Source organism: Ranitomeya variabilis, chromosome 4 (assembly GCF_051348905.1).
Source record: "Ranitomeya variabilis isolate aRanVar5 chromosome 4, aRanVar5.hap1, whole genome shotgun sequence".
Classification (NCBI taxonomy): Eukaryota; Metazoa; Chordata; class Amphibia; order Anura; family Dendrobatidae; genus Ranitomeya; species Ranitomeya variabilis.
In genome coordinates this window covers 666,938,719-666,961,726 of record NC_135235.1, presented here as the reverse complement: position 1 = coordinate 666,961,726, position 23,008 = coordinate 666,938,719, and the positions used below count along the sequence as shown (strand labels likewise).

The 23,008-nt window shown below is 43.7% G+C and overlaps 2 protein-coding genes across 2 annotated transcripts in view; both read right to left on the bottom strand.

Annotated features, from left to right (window-relative positions):
• Window positions 1–1,717, bottom strand: part of LOC143766255 (uncharacterized) — a 28,355-nt gene extending 26,638 nt beyond the window's left edge. The window contains exon 1 of the mRNA XM_077253783.1: window positions 1,482–1,717. The gene's annotated coding sequence lies outside the window, so the exon portion shown is untranslated. The remainder of the gene's footprint in view (window positions 1–1,481) is intronic.
• The window catches only part of LOC143766254 (uncharacterized), a 178,505-nt gene extending 156,597 nt beyond the window's left edge, over window positions 1–21,908 (bottom strand). Inside the window, exons 1-2 of the mRNA XM_077253782.1 lie at window positions 21,830–21,908; window positions 21,371–21,520 (exon numbers count right to left, since the gene is read on the bottom strand). Coding sequence (XP_077109897.1) covers window positions 21,371–21,448 — 78 coding nt within the window. The 5' untranslated portion in view covers window positions 21,449–21,520; window positions 21,830–21,908. The remainder of the gene's footprint in view (window positions 1–21,370; window positions 21,521–21,829) is intronic.
• Between the last annotated feature and the right edge of the window lie 1,100 nt (window positions 21,909–23,008).

The following is a 23,008-nucleotide window of genomic DNA, read 5'->3' as shown; positions in this document are numbered from 1 at the left end:
ACATGGGCCTATGTGATTTCAAATGCCAGGGCTGAATTTCATCCCCAGTCCATACCTGTGTGTAGATGTGACGGGGGGGGGGGGGGGGGGGGCTGTTATGGCAACACAGTGTGTGGAGGGACTTTTGGGGGCATCATAATTTGTAGAGGGCTGTAGGGACCCATGTGGGGGACTATGAGTGCCTGTTTGCATGGGGGAAATGTGGAGGCATTATGCTGTGTGTGGGAGGTATATTAAAATGAGGGGGCTGTGTAAGCATCAGGGTGTGCGTGAGTCCATGACACTGTGTATGTGGGCGGACTGTGAAGGTATCATATAGTGTGAGAGAAGTACCATATTGTAGTGGGAACTGTGGTGGTAACACATTGTGTGTGGGGGGGGACTGTGGGGGCATCATAATGTGTAGAGTGCTGTGGTGACATCATACTATTTGTGGTGGTCACTGTGGGGACCTCATACTGTGTGTGGAGGGGGGACTGTGAAGGCATTATTGCATGAGGGGATTGTGGGGGAGTTATACGGTGTGTGGAGGGCATCATACCGTATGTGGTGAACATGGACAACATCTTAGAATGGGGAAACTGTGGAGGCATCAGGCTGTGTGTGGGGCATCATACTGTTTGAGGGGCATCATACTTGTGGATAGCAGGTATTCTACTGTTAAGGGTCAGAGGGTTGACAATCTGCTTTTAAATTATTTCTGGATAACTGAACTAAAAACCTCAGGCAACATGTAGGTTTTAAAGATATAAAACCTTTTTAGAGACCACATCCCTGCATCACACCCATATTTCCACTACATCTAAAAAAAAAAAAAACAAAATTAAAATTGCTGTAGCTAAAAAATAATCTGGCAGCAGCCTGAGAAAATTCCATTTTTCTTATGTTATATACTTGTCTCTCCAGTGCTGATACTGTGCTGACAGCAGCAGCAGCCATGACATGCTGTCATTCCAGCGATGGTAATATCAGCACTGTAACTGTGAGATTTATCTCCTGGATGGTCTCACAATGCAGTAAATGCCCCCTGTCATCTCCTAGGTTTGTGATCTTTGTACTCCCATGAAAGGCTGCCAAAGAATGAGCTACATTGGAGATCATTATTTATTCTATATACTGCAATACTGTGGTATATGCTCCAAGTGATCAGATGATTGCAGGTTCAAGACCCTTAAGGGGCTACCAAGATATAGTAAGAATAAAGAGACATATTGTGAAAAAAAGGAAAAAGAATCTGCGCTGGAATCAAAATTATGACCCCCCCCCCCAGTGAGGACTAGGGCTTTAAGCAAAAGGTAACTGCTAAAAACAATGATGTAAAATAATGATTGGAGCGATCACTAAATGTTGCAAATTAGGTGAAAGCCAGGAGTTGACTAATAGTGGACTAAGAATTAAACAACTAGCAGTGATGCAACAATCGTTTGTATAAAAAACTATAAAAATAATATAGCTCATAGGGCTATCATAATGGAGTGTACCTGGTGGAGATACCATGTGCGTTGTAGTCTTCCGTAGCGGCGTCCACTTATGTTGCCCAGGAGAGGTGAGGTTGAACAAGTATCGCTGGTAAACTTCTAAGATGAGAGCTTCAGGCACTGCCCCGGCCGGCGGCAGAGAATCCTGCAATTGCTATCACCGTGGGATGTGTCCGCGCTGCTGGGCTGAGCCGCTAGGTACTCTGCTTAGCAGGACCTTACGTGACGTCACGGCCACGTGATTAATCACGTGACTAGGCTAAGGAATGCGCAATAGACCAATTCCCACTGCCGGGGCAGTGCCTGAAGCTCTCATCTCAGACATCATTGTTTTTAGCAGTTACCTTTTGCTTAAAGCCCTAGTCCTCACTGGGGGGTCATCATTTTGATTCCAGCGCAGATTCTTTTTCCTTTTTTTCACACTTAGTGACTTTGCTACAGACGGGTGGTACTGTATCATTATCTGCAGCAGGATCTCCAGGCATTGAAGCGCTACTGGTATTTTTATATTTAGTTTAAAGAGACATATTGGCTCACCTTCACACTCCTGAAGGGAAGGAGAAATGTCAGCTGGTGTGCAGAAGATTATCCCCAGGTCAGTTCCCAGCTTAGTATTACAGAAAGGGAAAAGTGGGATCCAAGGAAAAACAATGTGTCTTTAAAATACCAAAAGGTTTCTTCAAAATGTGTTAGAACCATCCATGGTGTCACCGCCGCTCTCACTGTGGAGTTGTGGACTGACTGTAGCTGGTTGCAGGAATTACATGGCCAAGTATCAGCAGCACAAGGCTTGGAGGTGGAGTACAGCTCAGGAGGGGTGTGCAACACAGCTCAGGAGGGGGTGGCAGACGGCTCAGGAGGGGGTGACAGATGGGTCAGGAGGGGGTGGCAAAGACTCAGGAGGGGGTGCCATACAGCTCAGGAGGGGGTGGCAGACGGCTCAGGAGGGGGTGGCAGATGGCTCAGGAGGAGTGTGCCATGCAGCTCAAGAGGGGGTAGCAGACAGCTCAGGAGGGGATGGCAGATGGAGCAGAGCTCTATGTGCATAATGTGTACGGAGTGGAGCCATGTGTGCATGATGTGTACGGAGCAGAGCCATGTGTGCATGACGTGTATGGAGCGGAGCCGTGTGTGTACAAGGTGTACGGAGTGGAGCCGTGCCTGTACAAGGTGTACTGAGCGGAGCCGCGTGTGTACGAGGTGTCTGGAGCGAAGCCGCGCCTATACGAGGTGTACGGAGCGGAGCTGTGCGTTAATGATGTGTATGAAGCAGAGTTGTGTGTGTACGGAGCGGAGCCGTGCTTTCATGACTTGTATGGAGCCGTGCGTGCATGACGTGTAGAGCGGAGCCGCGCGAGTGTGAGGTGTACGGAGCGAAGCCGTGTGTGTACGAGATGTATGAAGAGGAGCCGCGTGTGTACGAGGTTTACGGAGCGGAGCTGCGCACCTACGAGGTTTACGGAGCGGAGCTGTGCGTCTACGAGGTGTACGGAGTGGAGCCGTGTGTGTATGAGGTGTACGGAGCGGAGCCGTGTGTGTATGAGGTGTACGGGGTGGAGCCATGTCTGTACGAAGTCTGCGAAGCAGAGTCGTGTGTGTATGACGTTTTCCAGAGCGGAGCCACATCAGGTGTGTAGTGGAGTTCTTTTTTTTTTTTTTAATTCATTACTTAACGAAAAAGTTTTAGAATAACATCAAATGCATTAATAACGTTCATTAACAAAGAACTAAAATAGTAAACAAATAAACAACAGGATTGGGATAAATAGGGGCAAGATGAATATTTAGATCTGGATGTTGAAGTCACAAAGAATTAATGGTTAAGATCAATATAAACAACATTTAGCGTTATTTTCCAGCAGAAGTGCTAACATCTTATCTGAGCATGCTCGTGTGTTATCAGAGTATCTGGGCATATTCGGGTGTTACCAGAGTATCTGGGCATGCTCGGGTGTTATCAGAGTATCTGAGCATGCTCGTGTGTTATCAGAGTATCTGGGCATGCTCGGGTGTCATCAGAGTATCTGGGCATGCTCGGGTGTTATCAGAGTATCTGGGCATATTCGGGTGTTATCAGAGCATCTGAGCATGCTCGGGTGTTATCAGAGTATCTGGGCATGCTCGGGTGTCATCAGAGTATCTGGGCATGCTCGGGTGTTATCAGAGTATCTGAGCATGCTCGGGTGTTATCAGAGTATCTGGGCATGCTCGGGTGTTATCAGAGTATCTGAGCATGCTCGGGTGTTATCAGAGTATCTGAGCATGCTCGGGTGTTATCAGAGTATCTGGGCATATTCGGGTGTTACCAGAGTATCTGGGCATGCTCGGGTGTTATCAGAGTATCTGAGCATGCTCGGGTGTTATCAGAGTATCTGAGCATGCTCGGGTGTTATCAGAGTATCTGGGCATATTCGGGTGTTACCAGAGTATCTGGGCATGCTCGGGTGTTATCAGAGTATCTGGGCATATTCGGGTGTTATCAGAGTATCTGGGCATATTCGGGTGTTATCAGAGTATCTGGGCATGCTCGGGTGTTATCAGAGTATCTGGGCATGCTGGGGTGTTATCAGAGTATCTGGGCATGCTCGGGTGTTATCAGAGTATCTGAGCATGCTCGGGTGTTATCAGAGTATCTGGGCATGCTCGGGTGTTATCAGAGTATCTGAGCATACTCGGGTGTTATCAGAGTATCTGGACATGCTCGGGTGTTATCAGAGTATCTGGGCATGCTCAGGTGTTATCAGAGTATCTGAGCATGCTCGGGTGTTATCAGAGTATCTGGGCATGCTCGAGTGTTATCAGAGTATCTGAGCATGCTCGGGTGTTATTAGAGTATCTGAGCATGCTCGGGTGTTATCAGAGTATCTGAGCATGCTCGGGTGTTATCAGAGTATCTGAGCATGCTCGGGTGTTATCAGAGTATCTGGGCATGTTCGTATATTATTAGACAAAAAATACCAGCTATATACTACCATCCAATTTGTTCAGACAACTCATACATAAATTATATGAATAGGAGGACACAGAGTTATATTGAACATACAATTTATTTAGAGATGAATACAAGAAAAATAACCAATTTATGCATAATAAAAATGGATAATACATATCATGATGCAATTTGTGAACTACCCAGGTGAGTAAATATGACCTATGGCCACACAGAGAGCCAAGGAAAAGCCTGCTAATACTCAGTGCTCAATATGGTCTAGCATAATTGGACCTTGCACCTATGTTTCAGCATTAAACTGGCAGGCCACTAATAACCATATAAATACCCTATCAGCTTTGGCAATATATCCACATGCAAAGTACATTTGTCTCAATATTTACCCATGTGGTGTTTCTCAGCTTCCTGTGTGGACCTCAGTCACCCCAACGCGCGTTTCGCATGCTATCAGTAGCCTCGCTTCCTCAGGGGGCACGCGAAACGCGCGTTGGGGTGACTGAGGTCCACACAGGAAGCTGAGAAACACCACATGGGTAAATATTGAGACAAATGTACTTTGCATGTGGATATATTGCCAAAGCTGATAGGGTATTTATATGGTTATTAGTGGCCTGCCAGTTTAATGCTGAAACATAGGTGCAAGGTCCAATTATGCTAGACCATATTGAGCACTGAGTATTAGCAGGCTTTTCCTTGGCTCTCTGTGTGGCCATAGGTCATATTTACTCACCTGGGTAGTTCACAAATTGCATCATGATATGTATTATCCATTTTTATTATGCATAAATTGGTTATTTTTCTTGTATTCATCTCTAAATAAATTGTATGTTCAATATAACTCTGTGTCCTCCTATTCATATAATGTTCGTATATTATGTCCGGGGCCCTGCAGCTGCATGATTTGTGGCTGATAGACAGCCTCAACATGTGGAAATTCCATAACAAACAGGCAATACAACAAAATATATATATGTTTTCCAGCTTCAAATGGACAAATGAAGATGGACAGGAAAGAAGGATGTCTTCCGGCTTTAGGTGTCTCTTTATTAAATCTAAACCCTGTAGTGTTATATTTACAGTTATATGAAAAAGTTTGGGCACCCTTATTAATCTTAAGCTTAATGGTTTATAAAAATTGTTTTTTTTTTGCAACAGCTATTTCAGTTTCATATATCTAATAACTGTTGGACACAGTAATGTTTCTGCCTTGAAATGAGGTTTATTGTACTAACAGAAAATGTGCAATCTGCATTCAAACAAAATTTGAGAGGTGCATAAGTATGGGCACCCTTATCATTTTCTTGTTTTACATACTCCTACCTACTTTTTACTGACTTACTAAAGCACTTTTTTTTTGTTTTGTAACCTCATTGAGCTTTGAACTTCATAGCTAGGTGTATGCAAACATGAGAAAAGCTACTTAAAGTGGCCACTTGCAAGTTGTTCTCCTGTTTGAATCTCCTCTGAAGAGTGGCATCATGGGCTCCTCAAAACAACTGTCAAATGATCTGAAAACAAAGATTATTCAACATAGATGTTCAGGGGAAGGATACAAAAAGCTGTCTAAGAGATTTAACCTGTCAATGTCCACTGTGAGGAACATAGTAAGGAAATGGAAGAACACAGGTACAGTTCTTGTTAAGTCCAGAAGTGGCAGGCCAAGAAAAACATCAGAAAGGCAGAGAAGAATGGTGAGATCAGTCAAGGACAATCCTCAAACCATCTCCAGAGAGCTGCAGCATCAACTTGCTGCAGATGGTGTCACTGTGCATCGGTCAACTATACAACGCACTTTGCACAAGGAGAAGCTGTATGGGAGAGTGATGCGAAAGAAGCCGTTTCTGCAAGCACGCCACAAACAGAGTCGGCTGAGGTATGCAAAAGCACATTTGGAGAAGCCAACTTCTTTTTGGAAGAAGGTCCCGTGGACTGATGAAACCAAGATTGAGTTGTTTGGTCATACAAAAAGGCGTTATGCATGGCGGCAAAAAAACACAGCATTCCAAGAAAAACACTTGCTACCCACAGTAAAATTTGGTGGAGGTTCCATCATGCTTTGGGGCTGTGTGGCCAATGCCGGCACCGGGAATCTTGTTAAAGTTGAGGGACGCATGGATTCCTCTCGGTATCAGCAGATTCTTGACAATAATGTTCATGAATCAGTGACAAAGTTGAAGTTACGCAGGGAATGGATCTTTCAGCAAGACAATGATCCAAAACACCGCTCCAAATCTACTCAGGCATTCATGCAGAGGAACAATTACACTGTTCTGGAATGGCCATCCCAGTCCCCAGACCTGAATATCATTGAACATCTGTGGGATCATTTGAAGAGGGCTGTCCATGCTCAGCAACCATCAAACTTAACTGAACTGGAATTGTTTTGTAAAGAGGAATGGTCAAAAATACCTTCATCCAGGATCCAGGAACTCATTAAGAGCTACAGGAAGCGACTAGAGGCTGTTATTTTTGCAAAAGGAGGATCTGCTAAATATTAATGTCACTTTTCTGGTGACGTGCCCATACTTAAACATTTTGTTTGAATGCAGATTGCACATTTTCTGTTAGTACAATAAACCTCACTTCAAGGCAGAAACATTACTGTGTCCAACAGTTATTAGATATATGAAACTGAAATAGCTGTTGCAAAAAAAAACCAATTTTTATAAAACATTAAGCTTAAGATTAATTGGGGTGCCCAAACTTTTTCATATAACTGTAGATGGAAACCTTAGTATAAGTGGTCAGCAGAGAGCACAGGATAATTGTGATCCCAAACGTAATGTAAAATGTTCCCAATAAAAACGTCAACTCAATACACAAAAAAGCAAGTCCCCACTTAGGTCCATCATCTGTTAACGGAAATATAGGGGGCTTCTATGTTACTGGTAACACAAAAGAATGGAAGGGGAAAAAGACACAAAACTATCATACACATATATGAATATAAGTAAAAATAAATAAATATACACAGTTGTGGTATACAAATCTATCCCAATAGGGTTATAGGCAGTGTAATCCTAAAATTAAGATACTGTATATGTGCTGGACTAAAGATGTAACATGATCCTTGGTAAAGAATATGAACAAAGACAATAAGGAAGAAAATCAGAAGATCCAAAATCGTGTTTTTATTACTGAACAATTTAATCAAGGTATCTCACAATGAATCTGCAATTAGGAATGAGTGGACCCGTGGAAGTTCAGGCTCGTCGGGTTCAGCCACACTTGAGTCCAAAGTTCCGTTGGATACCAGAACTTGACCCCAGACCCAAACCCAATAGAAGACAATGGCGACCTAAACTGTGGTGCTGTAAAATGGTTGTGGATAGGAAAATGGCTTAAAATAACATACTAAAAAATTTAAAAATAATCTTGAACTAGGAGGCGGAGGTCCATGTGGAGCAGAGACTTGCATGTAGTTTACTGTACCTGTTAATAAATAAATGAAAAAAATGACGTGGAGTCCCCGCTATTTTTAATAACCAGTCAAGGGAAATGAGATAGCTGTGAGCTGATCATTTTATGCTGGGAAGGGGACAATAACCACAGATTCTCCCAGCCTATTAATATCAGCCCCAGCAGTCGTCTTTGCTATTAAAAATGGAAGGACCCTAAAAAAATGACTTGGGGCCCCCTCTAATTTTAATAAACAACTAAGGCAAAGCAGACAGCTGATATTAATAAGCTGGGAATGGCCATGGATATTGACCCCCTTCATATCATAAGTCCAGCCCTAAGCCATACCCAGAAATGGTGCATCCATTAGATGTGCCAATTCTGGCTCTTAGCTTCAGCTCTTCTTGATTGCCCTGGTGTGATAGTAATCGGGGTAGTGAAATTGCAGGGTTTATGTCTGCAGCTGGTGCTGATATCAAACCCATGGGATAGCAATGGAGAGGCGTCTGTTAGACAGCCCCATTACTAAACTGTGGGCTTGATGTCAGTGCCCCTTCTCAGCATAACAAGACCAGATAACAGCTTTCTGCTTTAAAAATAGGAGGAACCTCATGTCGTTTTTTTTAAATTTATTATTTATTTTACACTGTCAGGCCAGGAAACGTGGTGCACTGGCCAATCACAGGTATGCCATTACTTGGCATGGCTGTAACGGAGCCTGAAGTGCCCACACCTTTAAGGTTTGTTAATTGGCTGCACTGCAGCCTTCCAACAAGCTTTATTAGGCTGCTAAACCCAAACAGTAACACAGATGTACAGTAAGAAGTCCGTGTTCACCTCTGGACACTAGGTGTTCGGTACGAACCCCAAACTTTACAGTTCGAATTCACTCATCCGTATCTGCAACTAGCAAAAAGAAGACACATACAGAGTAAGGACATACAAAATACATAGCGTATATGTATTACAAGACTTAATTACTGATAAACATAATTTAATTTTCAAGTAAAACATTTCCCACACTCAGGGTATTAAAAATGCGTCTCACCCTTTAATGTTTAACAAAAGTTGTTTTTAAAGAAAATATATTTCTTCTTCCTTATGTGACTTTTTTGATGTCTAACCAAATACGATTTACACACAAAACATTTCTCACAGTCTGAACATGAATATGGCTTCTCCCCTGTGTGAGTTCTCTGATGGGCAACAAGATTTGATATGTGATTAAAATCTTTTCCACAGTCTGAACATGAATAAGGCTTCTCCCCTGTGTGGGTTCTCTGATGTGTAACAAGAGTTGATTTACTTGTAAAACATTTCCCACATTCCGAACATGAAAAAGGCTTTTCACCTGTGTGTGTTCTCAGATGGATAACAAGACTTGAACTCTTAGTAAAACATTTCCCACATTCTAGACATGCATAAGACTTCTTCTGTGTGTGACTTCTCATATGTCTATTGAGAGTTGATTTAGATCTACAATATTCCCCACAATCTGGACATGAAAATGTCTTCTTTCCTATGGTAGTTATAACATCCTTTCTGTGATTTTTATTTTCCTTAATAGTCTGTGATGAATCAGAAGATAGGACCTGTTTAAAAGAATCAAATTGTAGATCTTTGCTGTCAAGCACTGAAGATACAGCTGGGATGATGCAATGTTCTTCATATGCGTCTTGTGGCACACCAAGATCGTATGATTGAAAATCTGAAGATGACAGAAGTCCCTCTGATTCCCTAATAACGTCACCTGCCAAGAATAATACTTTTATTACTTTTTCAATAATATAAGTATGGAAAAAAATTTTTTAAATTGGTGACAAAATAGTTCACATTCTAACCGAAGGCCACAGAGCAAGGACCGGTAAATAATGATATCAGGCAACCAGGATATTCTCTAGCAGTTTTTACTCTCATTTTTAAAATCAGCATTTTCCTAGGTTCATGTTTCAGAGTGTTGATCACCACTATTTTGTAGTAAGACACTCAGTGGAGGATCATAAATGAGCCTTTCAGTCAGTACTATTAGGGGTTGCCTGTTTTGCACAATCCTTGACCATAACATGCATTTTAGTGCAGAACGGAGGAGCAGTACAATTGTGTATGAAGAAGCCCTGACTTTGTAGAATGTGTAAAACTTGAATGGCATATTAATTTGCAAAGTGGTTTCCCCGGCTACCACTTTAGCACTCCTCTACAATCTTGGTCTACTTGGCTGCTATGATAACGTGCTCTGTATCGCATATGACCGTTGCATCACATATAAGGTGAGGCCCAGGGCCGGACTGGCTATCGGGCACTTCTGGCAAATGCCAGAAGGGCCGGTGCCAGTAGTGGGCCGCTCGATCCCTGCACGCTCTGCTACTGAGCCGACTCCCCCCCGCCAGCGCCGACTCACCCCCCCCGCTGGCACCGCCGCATTCAACTATACCAGCGTCATAGATGCTACCTCTCCCATCATTCCCCGCTCTGCCTCTGACACTGCGGGTGCGCGATGACGTCATATCATCGCGTACCTGCTGTGTGCCGGGCAGACTGCAGCCGCTGAGACCGGAGCCAGGAGCAGCACTGGGCACGAGGAGAGGTGAGGATTGTATGTTTTTTTTTTTAATATGTCAATGAGTGATAACTGGATTGTGGGGCTATTGGGGGGGGGGCGCTACATTACATTCTATGGGGGTTGTATTATATTCTATAGGGGGCTGTATTACATTCTATGGGGGGCTGTATTACATACTATGGGGGCTGTATTACATTCTATGGGGGGCTGTACTACATACTATGGGGGCTTGTATTAAATTCTATGGGGCCTGTATTACATTCTATGGGGGGGCTGTATTACATTCTATGGGGGGGCTGTATTACATTCTATAGGGGGTTGCATTAAATTCTATGGAGGGACTGTATTACATACTATGGGGGGGGTGTATTACATTCTATGGGGGTTGTATTATATTTTATGGGGGGCTGTATTACATTCTATGGGGACTGTTTTACATTCTATGGGGGCTGTATTACATTCTATGAGGGAGGATTGCATCATACTCTTTTATGGAGTTACATTATATTCTATGGGGAGCTGCATCATACTATATGAGGAGGGCTGCATTGTATTCTATGGGGGGCTGCATTATGCTCTGAGGGGGCTACCATATATTATATATGCAGGGGCTGCATTATACTATATCAGGGGGCTGCATTATATTCTCTGGGGGGTTACATTATGCTCGGGACTACAATATATTCTGTGGGGTGGCTGCATTACACTCTGGAGTGGCATTATGCTATATGTGGGCTGCATTATACTGTATCGAGGACTATGGGGAATACGTTATACTATATGAAGAACTATGGGGTGAATTATACTATGGGAAGTGAATTGTACTACATGGATGACTATAGCGGTGCATTATACTATATGGAGCACTATGAGGAGTGTATTATACTATATGGAGGACTGAGGAGTGTATTATACTATTTGGAGGACTGAGGAGTGTATTATACTATATGGAGGACTGAGGAGTGTATTATACTATATGGAGGACTGAGGTGCACATTACAATATATGGAGGACTATGGGGTGTATTATATTAAACAAGCTGTTATATTAAAACAATGCTGCCTATTCATCGAGTGATTGGATTGTTTATGTGGGAACAGAAATCCTTGTTCTCAGCAGCACATTGCCGGTGTAAACTGTAGTTGTGCTGCTGATAACATGATACTGTATGGGGACAGATTGATCTAATTGTGATTGTTCTGTTCCCTTCATTCTTTCTGGGTTGGTGGAAAGAGGCCGAGAAACAAGCAAACGACTTCAGTATTGTCGATCACACTCGTTTAGTGGCCTGAGATCAGAGCATGTAAATACAGCAAAAATGCTTCACAGGGAGACCAGGCAAGAATGATGACAGTTGTAGTTAGAACCCGGCGCCTGGGAATAGGGCTAACTCTACTGCTCTTCCCAGCCGCCAAAGCATTTAATTCTGGTATGTGTAATGATTTTTAGGGTTGATGTCAGCTGCGTAATATCAGCTGCTATCAATCCCTGGTGTAAGTAATGGAGAGGTGTCTATCAGACACCCCCACTACTAGCCCAGACCTGGCGACACCCAGCGACTCTGAAGAGCGGTGACGGTAGTAACAATACCGCTCTTCACAGTCGCCGAGCTCAGCGCAAGACCCGGAATATCTGAAGAGCGGTGACGTTACTGATGTCACCGCTTTTCAGAGTCACCGGGTCTCGTGCTGCACAGCAGAACCAAAAGTGGCTGTAGGCAAAGTTTATGGAGCATCAGAATGAGGTTCCATAGCCTTTGGTCATTTCAATCCCTTCACTATCTAAGAGATCCAGTTATGTAGGTAAAGTAGCGGCTTTTCTTGGTACTGCAACTAAAAGCAATAAATAGGACCGAGCTCTAATGCTGGATACAGCATGTTATATAGTCGTGTTACATTCCCCTCACTTGTAACCTACAAGTGTACAAAGATATTATACAGTCACCATGTGACAAGTGGGCCTGTGTAACTTCAAATGCCAGGGCTGAATTTTAGTCCCAGTCCAGCCCTGGTGAGGCCATTTATGAACTGCAGTGCTCACATATTGAATATGGCATATTATGGCTGCAGTTCAGTACAGAAAGACCGGAGAAGAGCGCTGAAGCATCAGGGGCTGTGACTGGTGAGTAATGCTTCTCTTATTTACTTTTCACATTCTTCCCCCCAGCCGAGGGAGGAAATGAAAGTAAATTCTGCACCTAAGGGTACCGTCTCACAGTGGCACTTTTGTCGCTACGACGGCACGATCCGTGACGTTCCAGCGATATCCATACGATATCGCTGTGTCTGACACACAGCAGCGATCAGGGACCCCGCTGAGAATCGTACGTCGTAGCAGATCGTTTGGAACTTTCTTTCGTTGCTGGATCTCCCGCTGTCATCGCTGGATCGGTGTGTGTGACACCGATCCAACAATGCGTTCGCTTGTAACCAGGGTAAACATCGGGTTAATAAGCGCAGGGCCGCGCTTAGTAACCCGATGTTTACCCTGGTTACCATCGTAAATGTAAAAAAAAACAAACAGTACATACTCACATTCCGGTGTCCGTCAGGTCCCTTGCCGTCTGCTTCCCGCACTGACTGACTGCCGGCCGTAAAGTGAAAGCAGAGCACAGCGGTGACGTCACCGCTGTTCTCTGCTTTCACTTTACGGCCGGCAGTGACCTCGGCATCGTTGGTCGCTGGAGAGCTGTCTGTGTGACAGCTCCCCAGCGACCACACGACTTACCAACGATCACGGCCAGGTCGTATCGCTGGTCGTGATCGTTGGTAAATCGTTTTGTGTAACGGTACCCTTACTTATATAAAAAGTCTCACTATTCTAATGGCCCATTAAGTCAAAGCTGGCAGCACAGTAAGAGGCCCCCCGGCCCATTTGTAAAAAAGTCAGAAGTAAATCCACTATGTACGTACAGGTGCTTCTCACAAAATTAGAATATCATCAAAAGGGTGATTTATTTCAGTACTTCAATACAAAAAGTGAACCTCGTAATTATGTAGAGTCATTACAAACAGAGTGACCTATTTCAACTGTTATTTCTGTTTATGTTGATGATTATGGCTTACAGTAAATGAAAACCCAAAAGTCATTATCTCAGTAACTTAGATTAATTAACAAAAAACACCTGCAAAGGCTTCCTAAGTGTTTAAAAAGGTCCCTTGGTCTGTTTCAGTAGGCTCCACAATCATGGGGAAGACTGATGACTTGACAGATGTCCAGAAGGCAGTCATAGACACACTCCACAAGGAGGGTAAGCCACAAAAGGTCATTGCTAAAGAAGTGATGGTTTGGGGAGCCATGTCATCTGCTGGTGTAAGTCTACTGTGCTTTATCAAGACCAAAGTCAGCGCAGCCGTCTACCAGGAAATTTTAGAGCACTCCATGCTTCCCTCTGGCGACAAGCTTTTTGGAGGTGGAAATTTCATTCTCCAGCAGGACTTGGCACCTGTCCACACTGCCAAAAGTACCAATATCTGGTTTAAAAACAACAGTATCACTGTGCTTGATTGGCCAGCAAACTCGCCTGACCTTAACCTCATAGAGAATCTATGGGGTACTGTCAAAAGAAAGATGAGAGACACCAGACTCAACAATGCAGGCAAGATGAAGGTTACTATCAAAGCAACCTGGGTTTCCATAACACCTCAGCAGGGCCACAGGCTGATCGCCTCCATGCCATGCCGCAGTGATGCAGTAATTGATGCAATAGAAGCCCAGACCAAGTATTGAGTGTATTTACTGAACATACATTTCAGAAAGCCAACATTTCGGATTTTAAAATTATTTTTCAAGCTGGTGTTATAAAGTATTCTAATTTACTGAGATAATGACTTTTGGGTTTTCATTGGCTGTAAGCCATAATCATCAACATTAACAGAAATAAACACTTGAAATAGATCTCTCTGTTTGTAATGACTATATAATATATGAGTGTTAAATATTAATTATTAATTGAATTATTCTTATTCAATTCAGTACTGAGCACATTGCTTCTTGCTGACATTACAAAGGGCTATTTCTGTGTATGTAGCTCAGAGCATAAGTCAACACCATATAAAAGGGAACACGTGGTCGGTAGGACACATATATAAACACAGCTCTTAGGAGGGGGGGGCTCTTTTGTCACGTGGGGGCTGTCAACTCCTGCCTTCACCATCATTCTCCATGGACATCAGACAAGAAAGCAACAGCTGGTAGCGGTAGCCATGATGACCTTCAGATTTCACACAGACAGATGGCTATTACCATTCAGAAGTTTGGGAAAGATGAGTATCAAGTGCTGATATTTACACATGGACAATCTGTTCGTAACTATTTCATCTATTTTTATGTTCTGTTGCAATGTGGTTTTTCTGTGGACAGTTCAATAAACCACTACCTTTTTTATGAGACTATCGTGACCTTTTTCTTTAAGAGTAATGCACCTGGTGAATAGTTTTTATTAAATAAATGTGCGAAAATAAGCATATTTAACAATGAGATTCACTTTTTGTATTGAAGAACTGAAATAAATGAACTTTTTGATGATATTCTAATTTTGTGAAAAGCACCTGTACAGAAGTAATTTATTTAGCGGTGTTTGGCACGACCTCGAGTCATGGCAACTTAATGGATGAACGTTCTGTAAGAAGATTGATCTTGTACAAGCCTAGATAGGTCCACCAGGGTCTTCTCTGCTATTATATTGATAGTATAAAGCCATCGGGTTGCTGCTCTTCCTCTTCGCCTTGTTCCTTCAAATCTCCCGACCATAATGTCCTTCTCCAGTGATTGATCTCTTCGTATGATGTGTCCAAAGCAGGTAAATGGCAGCCTTGCTTCAAGTAACATTTTTGGTTTGACTTGTCCCAAAATTGGTTTGTTTGTTCTTCTTGCCATCCATGGTATTGATAACATCCTTCTCCAGCACCACATTTCATTTTGAAGGCGTTTAATCTTCTTCTGTCTTGTTTCTTTATTGTCCAGGTCTCACTACCATTTGTTACCACAGAAAAGACCAGACTATGTATGAGTCATACCTTTGCTACCAGTGAAATGCTCCTCTATTTCAAGACTTTGTCCAGTGCCTTTATTGTTGATTTGCCCATAGCTATTCTCCTATTGACTTCTGGTGTTGCAATTGACATATCACAATTTACTTCTTGAAAAAATGTCAGTTATTTACTCATTCACACTAATGGGTGGTTAGTTTTTAATATACATCCAAAAACGATGGATATTTATTTTATACATTATGGCTAGCTGAATTTAATGCTATTGGGGGCGAATGTTGAGTGTATGAGTTATTAATATATCACAGAATATATATATGAATATCTTTTGCTGAATATATATCTATTTCATTATTAAAAGGAGATCATTCTGTGTTTAATATATTCTTTGTCTGATAGCATGATATAATCTACACCCCATAGCGTTTGGATTGTTAGTGCCTACTTGCCGAATCTTACATGCATTAATATGTAGAGCCTGTGTTTGCTGTGGAACGCATATTCAAGCATTTCCACAGTGAAACGCATGCCTGGAACGATAAATGAAGAAATAGTCCATCTTCACAAATAGATTCTTAATTATATAGATGAAATCCATACACAGGACATAAAGAATCATGATGACAGGTGATCTAGCCTTAATATAACGCTCACATCTACGCGTTTCAGGTGAACACTCAATCTTAATCATGATGGAACGCACAAGAGTCTGGCAGGGGATTAGCGTGGTGCGTGCTATCTGGGGGATTATCAACACTCCGCATGTGCCCTGGAGTACATCAACAAGCATTCCAGTATAACTACTCTTAAGGTAAGTCATAAGGTTTATCTCACAACCCCAAACAGTTGTTCAACACCTTTAACTCTCTCCTCCGCCCACCACTGCCCCATCCGACTTCCTTAATCTCTGAGGATTTTGCCACACACTTCAAAAATAAGATATAAAAAACAAGGCAAGTCTTTGTTGTCCGACCACCACAACCCCTTTGTATGCCAGACCAATGCCCTAACCCCATAACTTCCCTCCCCAAAATCACTGAAGGACAGATTGCTCATCTTCTCTCCAAATCACATCTCACCACGTGTGCATTTGACCCCATCCCATCCCACCTCCTCCCCAGCCTCATCACCACACTAATCCCATCCCTAAGCCATCTCTTCAATCCATCACTAAAGGTACCGTTACACTAAACGACTTACCAACGATCACGATAAGCGATACGAGCTGGCCGTGATCGTTGGTAAGTCGTTGTGTGGTCGCTGGGGAGCTGTCACACAGACAGCTCTCTCCAGCGACCAACGATCAGGGGAACGACTTCGGCATCGTTGAAACTGTCTTCAAAGATGCCGAAGTCCCCCTGCAGCACCCGGGTAACCAGGGTAAACATCGGGTTACTAAGTGCAGGGCCGCGCTTAGTAACCCGATATTTACCCTGGTTACCATTGTAAAAGTAAAAAAAAAAAAAAAAAAACAGTACATACTCACATTCTGATGTCTGTCACGTCCCCCGGCGTCCACAGGGTTACGCGCTGCTGCTCAGAGCATTCCTGCACTGAATGTGTCAGCGCCGGAGGTAAAGCAGAGCACAGCGGTGATGTCACCGCTGTGCTCTGCCTTACGGCCGGCGCTGATACAGTCAGTGCAGGAAGCTCTCGGCAGCAGCGCGTAACCCTGTGGACGCCGGGGGACATGACAGACATCAGAATGTGAGTATGTACTGGTTTTTTTTTTAACTATTACAATGGTAACCATGGTAAATATCGGATTACTAAGTGCGGCCCTGCCCTAAGTAACCCGATATTTACCCTGGTTACAAGTGAACACATCGCTGGATCGGCGTCACACATGCCGATCCAGCGATGACAGCGGGTGATCAGCGACGAAATAAAGTTCTGGACTTCTAGCTCCGAACAGCGATATCACAGCGGGATCCAGATCGCTGCTGCGTGTCAAACACAACGAGATCGCTATCCAGGACGCTGCAACGTCACGGATCATCGTCGTTCTCGCTGCAAAGTCGCTTAGTGTGAAGGTACCTTAACTCCTGGTACCTTCCCCTCTGCTTTCAAACATGCCACAATCACACCTATCCTCAAAAAGCCTTCCCTTGACCCGAGCACTATGTCCAGCTACTGCCCCATATCTTTGCTCCCATTTGCTTCCAAACTACTTGAGCAGCGTGTCCACGCCGAACTTTCCTCACAGCTTGCATCTAACTCTCTCTTCGACAGCCTACAATCTAGCTTCGGTCCCCACCATTTCACTGAGACTGCCCTGACCAAACTTACGAAAGACTTACTTACAGCCAAATCTAACAGATAATTCTCTATACTCCTCCTCCTAGACCTGTCCTCTGCCTTCGACACAGTTGACCACTGCCTCCTACTACAGATCCTCTCTTCCTTTGGTGTCAAAGACCTTGCTCTATCCTGGATCTCCTCATACCTCACAACCGCACATTTAGCGTTTCCTACTCCCATACTACCTCTTCATCTCGCCCTCTCTCTGTTGGTGTCCCTCAAGGCTCTGTCCCAGGACCTCTTCTCTTCTCAATCTATACCCTTGGTCTGGGACAACTCATAAAGTCCTATGGCTTCTAGTACCATCTACTGACACTCAGATCTAAAGACATACTGATAGGGAATTTAGATTGTGAGCCCCATTGGGGACAGCGATGATAATGTGTGCAAACTGTAAAGCGCTGCGGAATATGTTAGCGCTATATAAAATAAAGATTATTATTATTATCTACCTCTCTGGCCTAGATGTCACCTCTCTGCTGTCTAGAATCCCAAAGTGTCTATCAGCCATATCCTCCTTCTTCTCCTCTCGCTTCCTCAAACTCAATGTGGACAAAATCGAACTAATTATCTTTCCTCCATCTCACACGCCTTCCCTACCTGATCTATCTATCACAATAAATGAATTCACACTTTCCCTTGTCCCGGTAATCCGCTGCCTCAGGGTAAGCCTTGACTCTGCCCTGTCTTTTAAACCGCACATCCAAGCTGTCACCACCTCCTGTCGCCTCCTGCTCGAAAATATTTACAGAATCCATCCTTTCCTCAACACTCACTATACCAAAATGCTTGGGCATGCCCTAATCATATCTCGCCTCGACTACTGCAACATCCTCCTTTGTGGCCTCCCTGCTAACACCCTTGCACCTCTCCAGTCCGTTCTTAACTTTGCTGCCCAACTAATCTCTCTCCTCGCTGCTCTCCTGCTTCCCCTCTTTGCAAATCCCTTCACTGGCTCCCAATTTCCCAGCATATCTAGTTTAAACTACTAACACTGACCTACAAAGCCATCCATAACCTTTCTCCTCTGTATATTTCCAAACTAATCTCTCAATATCTTCCCTCACGTAATCTCCGGTCCTCCCAAGACCTCCTTCTCTCCTCCACGCTTATTCGCTCCTCACCCAATCGCCTCCAAGACTTCTCCCGAATATCCCCCATCCTCTGGAATTCTGTGCCCCAACACGTCCGGTTATCCACCACATTTGGATCCTTCAAAAGAACCTGAAAACCCATCTCTTCAAAGAAGCTTACAACCTGTAATGACCACACGGCCACCTCAACACCACTGGAGCTACTGCAACCCCCGACCTACTGTCTCCTTCCCCATAATCCTGTAGAATGTAAGCCCGCAAGGGCAAGGTCCTCTCCCCTCTGTATCAATTTTTCTTCACTGTAAGTGATATTTGTATTTTGATGTAACCCCGTCTCATGTACAGCACCATGGAATTAATTGTGATGTATAAATAAATAATAATAATAAGTGACAATTGAAATAGTTCTCCTGGTGAACCTATTTAAAAGAGAAACCTGTCGAGTGTTTAAATGCTGTTTGCCTACTCTATATCTGCTTCGAATCTCATTATGGTCAGTGAATATTAGGCACTACACTTATTCATTGTGGTCGAATGATTCTAAATCCGAAACGTGCGTTGGGGTGCGCATTGTTTGGATCCTGGTGACGCCATATAAGGTACAGGTACTCCCATATATTTCGGGACTATTGGATTTTTGCACTCAGCACTTTACTCTGTTCAGCTTTTTTGCACATTGCACATAGCACTGCTGCACAGGTTTATAACCCACGTATTTTGCTGTGGGAAATTTATCTTACGTTTAATATTTTAATAATTTTATTCTTACACTGTCTAATTTATTTTTTTCTATCACTTGTGATACACAACAATTCATAGTCCTGAATGAGAGCCCTGAGATTAACCCTTTCCTATGTGGTACACCTTATGCCTATTTTTTGTATATACTGGTGATTAATTTATTTATATATCTGTCACCTATTATATTGTTTTTATATTCTCCAACATGTGCACATGAAATATGCTATTACCAGCTTTAATAAAGTAATTTTAAAATATATATCCGTGCCATTAATTCCTTGGTATTTGGTCTCAAACTCTGGTGGTTGGTACTTGTTACTTATTCATTGTGCACCTATTTACTTGACACCTGATGCATTTTGACACAATAAAATTTGTAAAGATTGGTGGTGTGATACCTGATGCATATTGACACAAAGATTGGTGGTGTATAATATATGTGCCTAACCAATGAGTGGTTGACCACTATACTGGATGTTATATTTTAAGGATGGTTTTATATTGGGTATAGGCATCTGTCCGGTGGCCCCATAGGGATTTAAGTCCGAAAATCCCACAAAACGGGATTTGTACATATGCACTGATGGGGCCATAGACTTCCAGTAGGAGTATATGCCTGAAATTTATGCACGGCAGAGCACACATTGGCTCTGTCGGCACCATTGTAGTCTGGCCCCGTCTGTATATATGCCCGAATTCCTTTTTGCTGGAAGTTTGGACATAAGCCACAACAGGAGCCACTGATTGGGTGCTTGAATGCAGTGCGAAAACACCCTTACAATGTTCATTCTTTTTAGTACACCCCACATTGTAGCAGCTGCTGAATGAGAAGAATCTGTAATTTCGCTATATTTATTAGTTAATACTCGCCTGGGTAATCATATGTAGGAATCTCCACTTTACACCATTCATCACCATTCACATCTGTCTCTGCAGTATTAATATGGGTCAGATCTTCACCCTGAAACAAATATTGTAAAAGTCACAGACAGATGGAGAAGTCACATCTATGATCAGCTCTAATCCTGCTATCTCCACCGTTCACATTACAGAAGTATAAAACATATAATCCTGGTGGATAAAACAAGACTGAGCACAAGACCTTCACAGCCGTCTACACATCATAGGGGAGGTCTCATGACACCTTCTCTCCATCTACCTGATGATCCTGAGGAACATCGGGATTTTCTTGTTTACAGTCCTGTGGAAGAAGAGGACGGGGACATCTCTCTGGTGTTGTCCTCTTACTGGGTAGAACTGGAGGAAACACATACAGGGACTGAATTAATTCTTTATATACAGATAATTATAGGCCTTGTGTATTTAGTCCTGTCTATTACCTGGTGATGTGAGGGGCTGGGGAACCTCCATCATGACGTCCTGGTACAGATCTTTGTGTCCTTCTAAATACTCCCACTCCTCCATGGAGAAATAGACAGCGACATCCTGACACCTAATAGGAACCTGACAGATACAATGATACTGTCATCCCCCGATCCCTTCATAGTGTTACTGTATAATGTCCCAGCATTCCCAGCAGTGTCACCTCTCCAGTCAGCAGCCCAATCATCTTGTAGGTGAGTTCCAGGATCTTCTGGTCATTGATGTCCTCATGTATCAGGGGGTGAGGTGAAGGCCCCGTGATTGGGCTCAGGGGTCTTCCCCATCCCTCAGACACAGGGGTCTGACAGCGCTCACTAGAGGTCTTCTTCACTACTGTGTAATCCTGGATATGGAGAGACACATTAATAAACCTCACTACAGACATTTCCAGAGTCCTCACCTCTCCAGTTTTATCCATCTGTCCATTCCCATAGATAAGAATGATGTAATGTGACGTCATCAGAATCTCTCACCTCTCCAGTAAGCCGGAAGAGGATCTCTAGGGTGAGGTGTATTATCCCCTCCGCCATCTTTTCTTTGTCCAGCTCCATTCTTGACGGGTCAATTAGGGTAATTCTCTTATGTAGAAGATCTCCACTGAGAGGATCCGATATTGTAGGGACCTGAAGAAAACACAGGAGCATCATCCAGAGAAAAGCACAACCAGACTTATATAACACCGCCTGTGTATAGACTTTTGTACTCTCCGTGCAGATGATGTCAGGGGAGAGAAGTTTTCAATCTGTAAGATTTTCAACAAAAATAAACAACAGCCAGATGATTCAATCAATAGCTCTGACTAGAGAACACAGGAGCACAGCTGAGCATTACTGTATGTGGAGGGGAAAGCTATCGACTGGACGATTGTTCTCTTCTCGCTGTCTAATGTGTATGGTGCCTGAGCCCAGTAATGGGGAATCTCCAGCACCTACCTCCACCTGCAAAGATGCACAGCAGATGTATGGCTGCTCTGTGCACACAGGACCTGTGGTGAGGTCACAGGAGGGGAGGAGTCAGGGGTCACATGATCAGGGGCCTCAGTGTATGCAGGACTCTGCTGTGCTGGTTGTCATGGTGGACGAGAAGAAGCTTATGTTTGGGGTTAGGAGTAGTGATTAGAGATGAGCGAACTTTTCAAGATTTAGTTTGGCTTGGCGAACGTCCCGATGCCGAATGGTTTGACGAACATACCCGGACGACATTGAATTCTATAGGAGGCAAAACCAAAAGCAGCCAAAACAGCTCAAATTAGGGGGAGACACCAGGAAAAGTGGCATCAATTAACCTAGAGCAAGAGGCGAGGTGGGTGGACAGTTCAACATGGACTTGCTGTTCCAATAGTTTTGAGGCATAGGGGAGAAGAGATATGGGGTGATAGCTAGATACAGAGGATGGGTCAATGGAGGGCTTTTTAAGAATGGGTGTGATCGAGGTATGTTTGAAGCATGAGGGGAGGACGCCAGGTGTTAGTGACAGGTTGAAGAGGTGAGTTAGCGTTTGGATGAAGACTGGTAAGGTTTGGAATGAGGCGGGACGGGATGGTGTCAAGTGCACAGGTGGTGAGATGTGATATGGAGAGTAGAAAGGAAAGCTGATCTTCTGTGATGGTGGAGAAGTTGGTTTTGGAGGAGGAGAGTCGAGTAGTCATGAGGAGGGGCTGTGGGGACTTTAGGCAAAATCTTTGTCTTAAGTTGTGGAGATGATCCTGATGACACTCAGATACCTGAGGGGCACTCAAACTGTCAGGGCAGGAAGAGGAGGAGGGAGATTCTCAGGGGGAGGACTAGGAGAACAGAGAGGATGAGGTTGTAGATCCCACTTGGTGTGAATCCAGAGGAATGCAGCTAAGTAGCTCATCATCACCAGAGGAGGAGGAGGAAGACGAGTAGGTTACGTTGCGGCTTCCCGCACAGACACTGAGTGATGCAACCACGACAAGCACTGCCTCCTCAGCCAGAACTCTGGCTGTGGTAAGCAGCGATCGTGGCTCTGCAGTTCGCAGGGGTGGCAAGGGTTGGCAAGCCTGGCCTTTTTATGAGACTGCAAAGGATGACCCATCTCACGTTATCTGCCAACTTTGAAAAAATCGACTGAGTAGATGCCAAAAATCC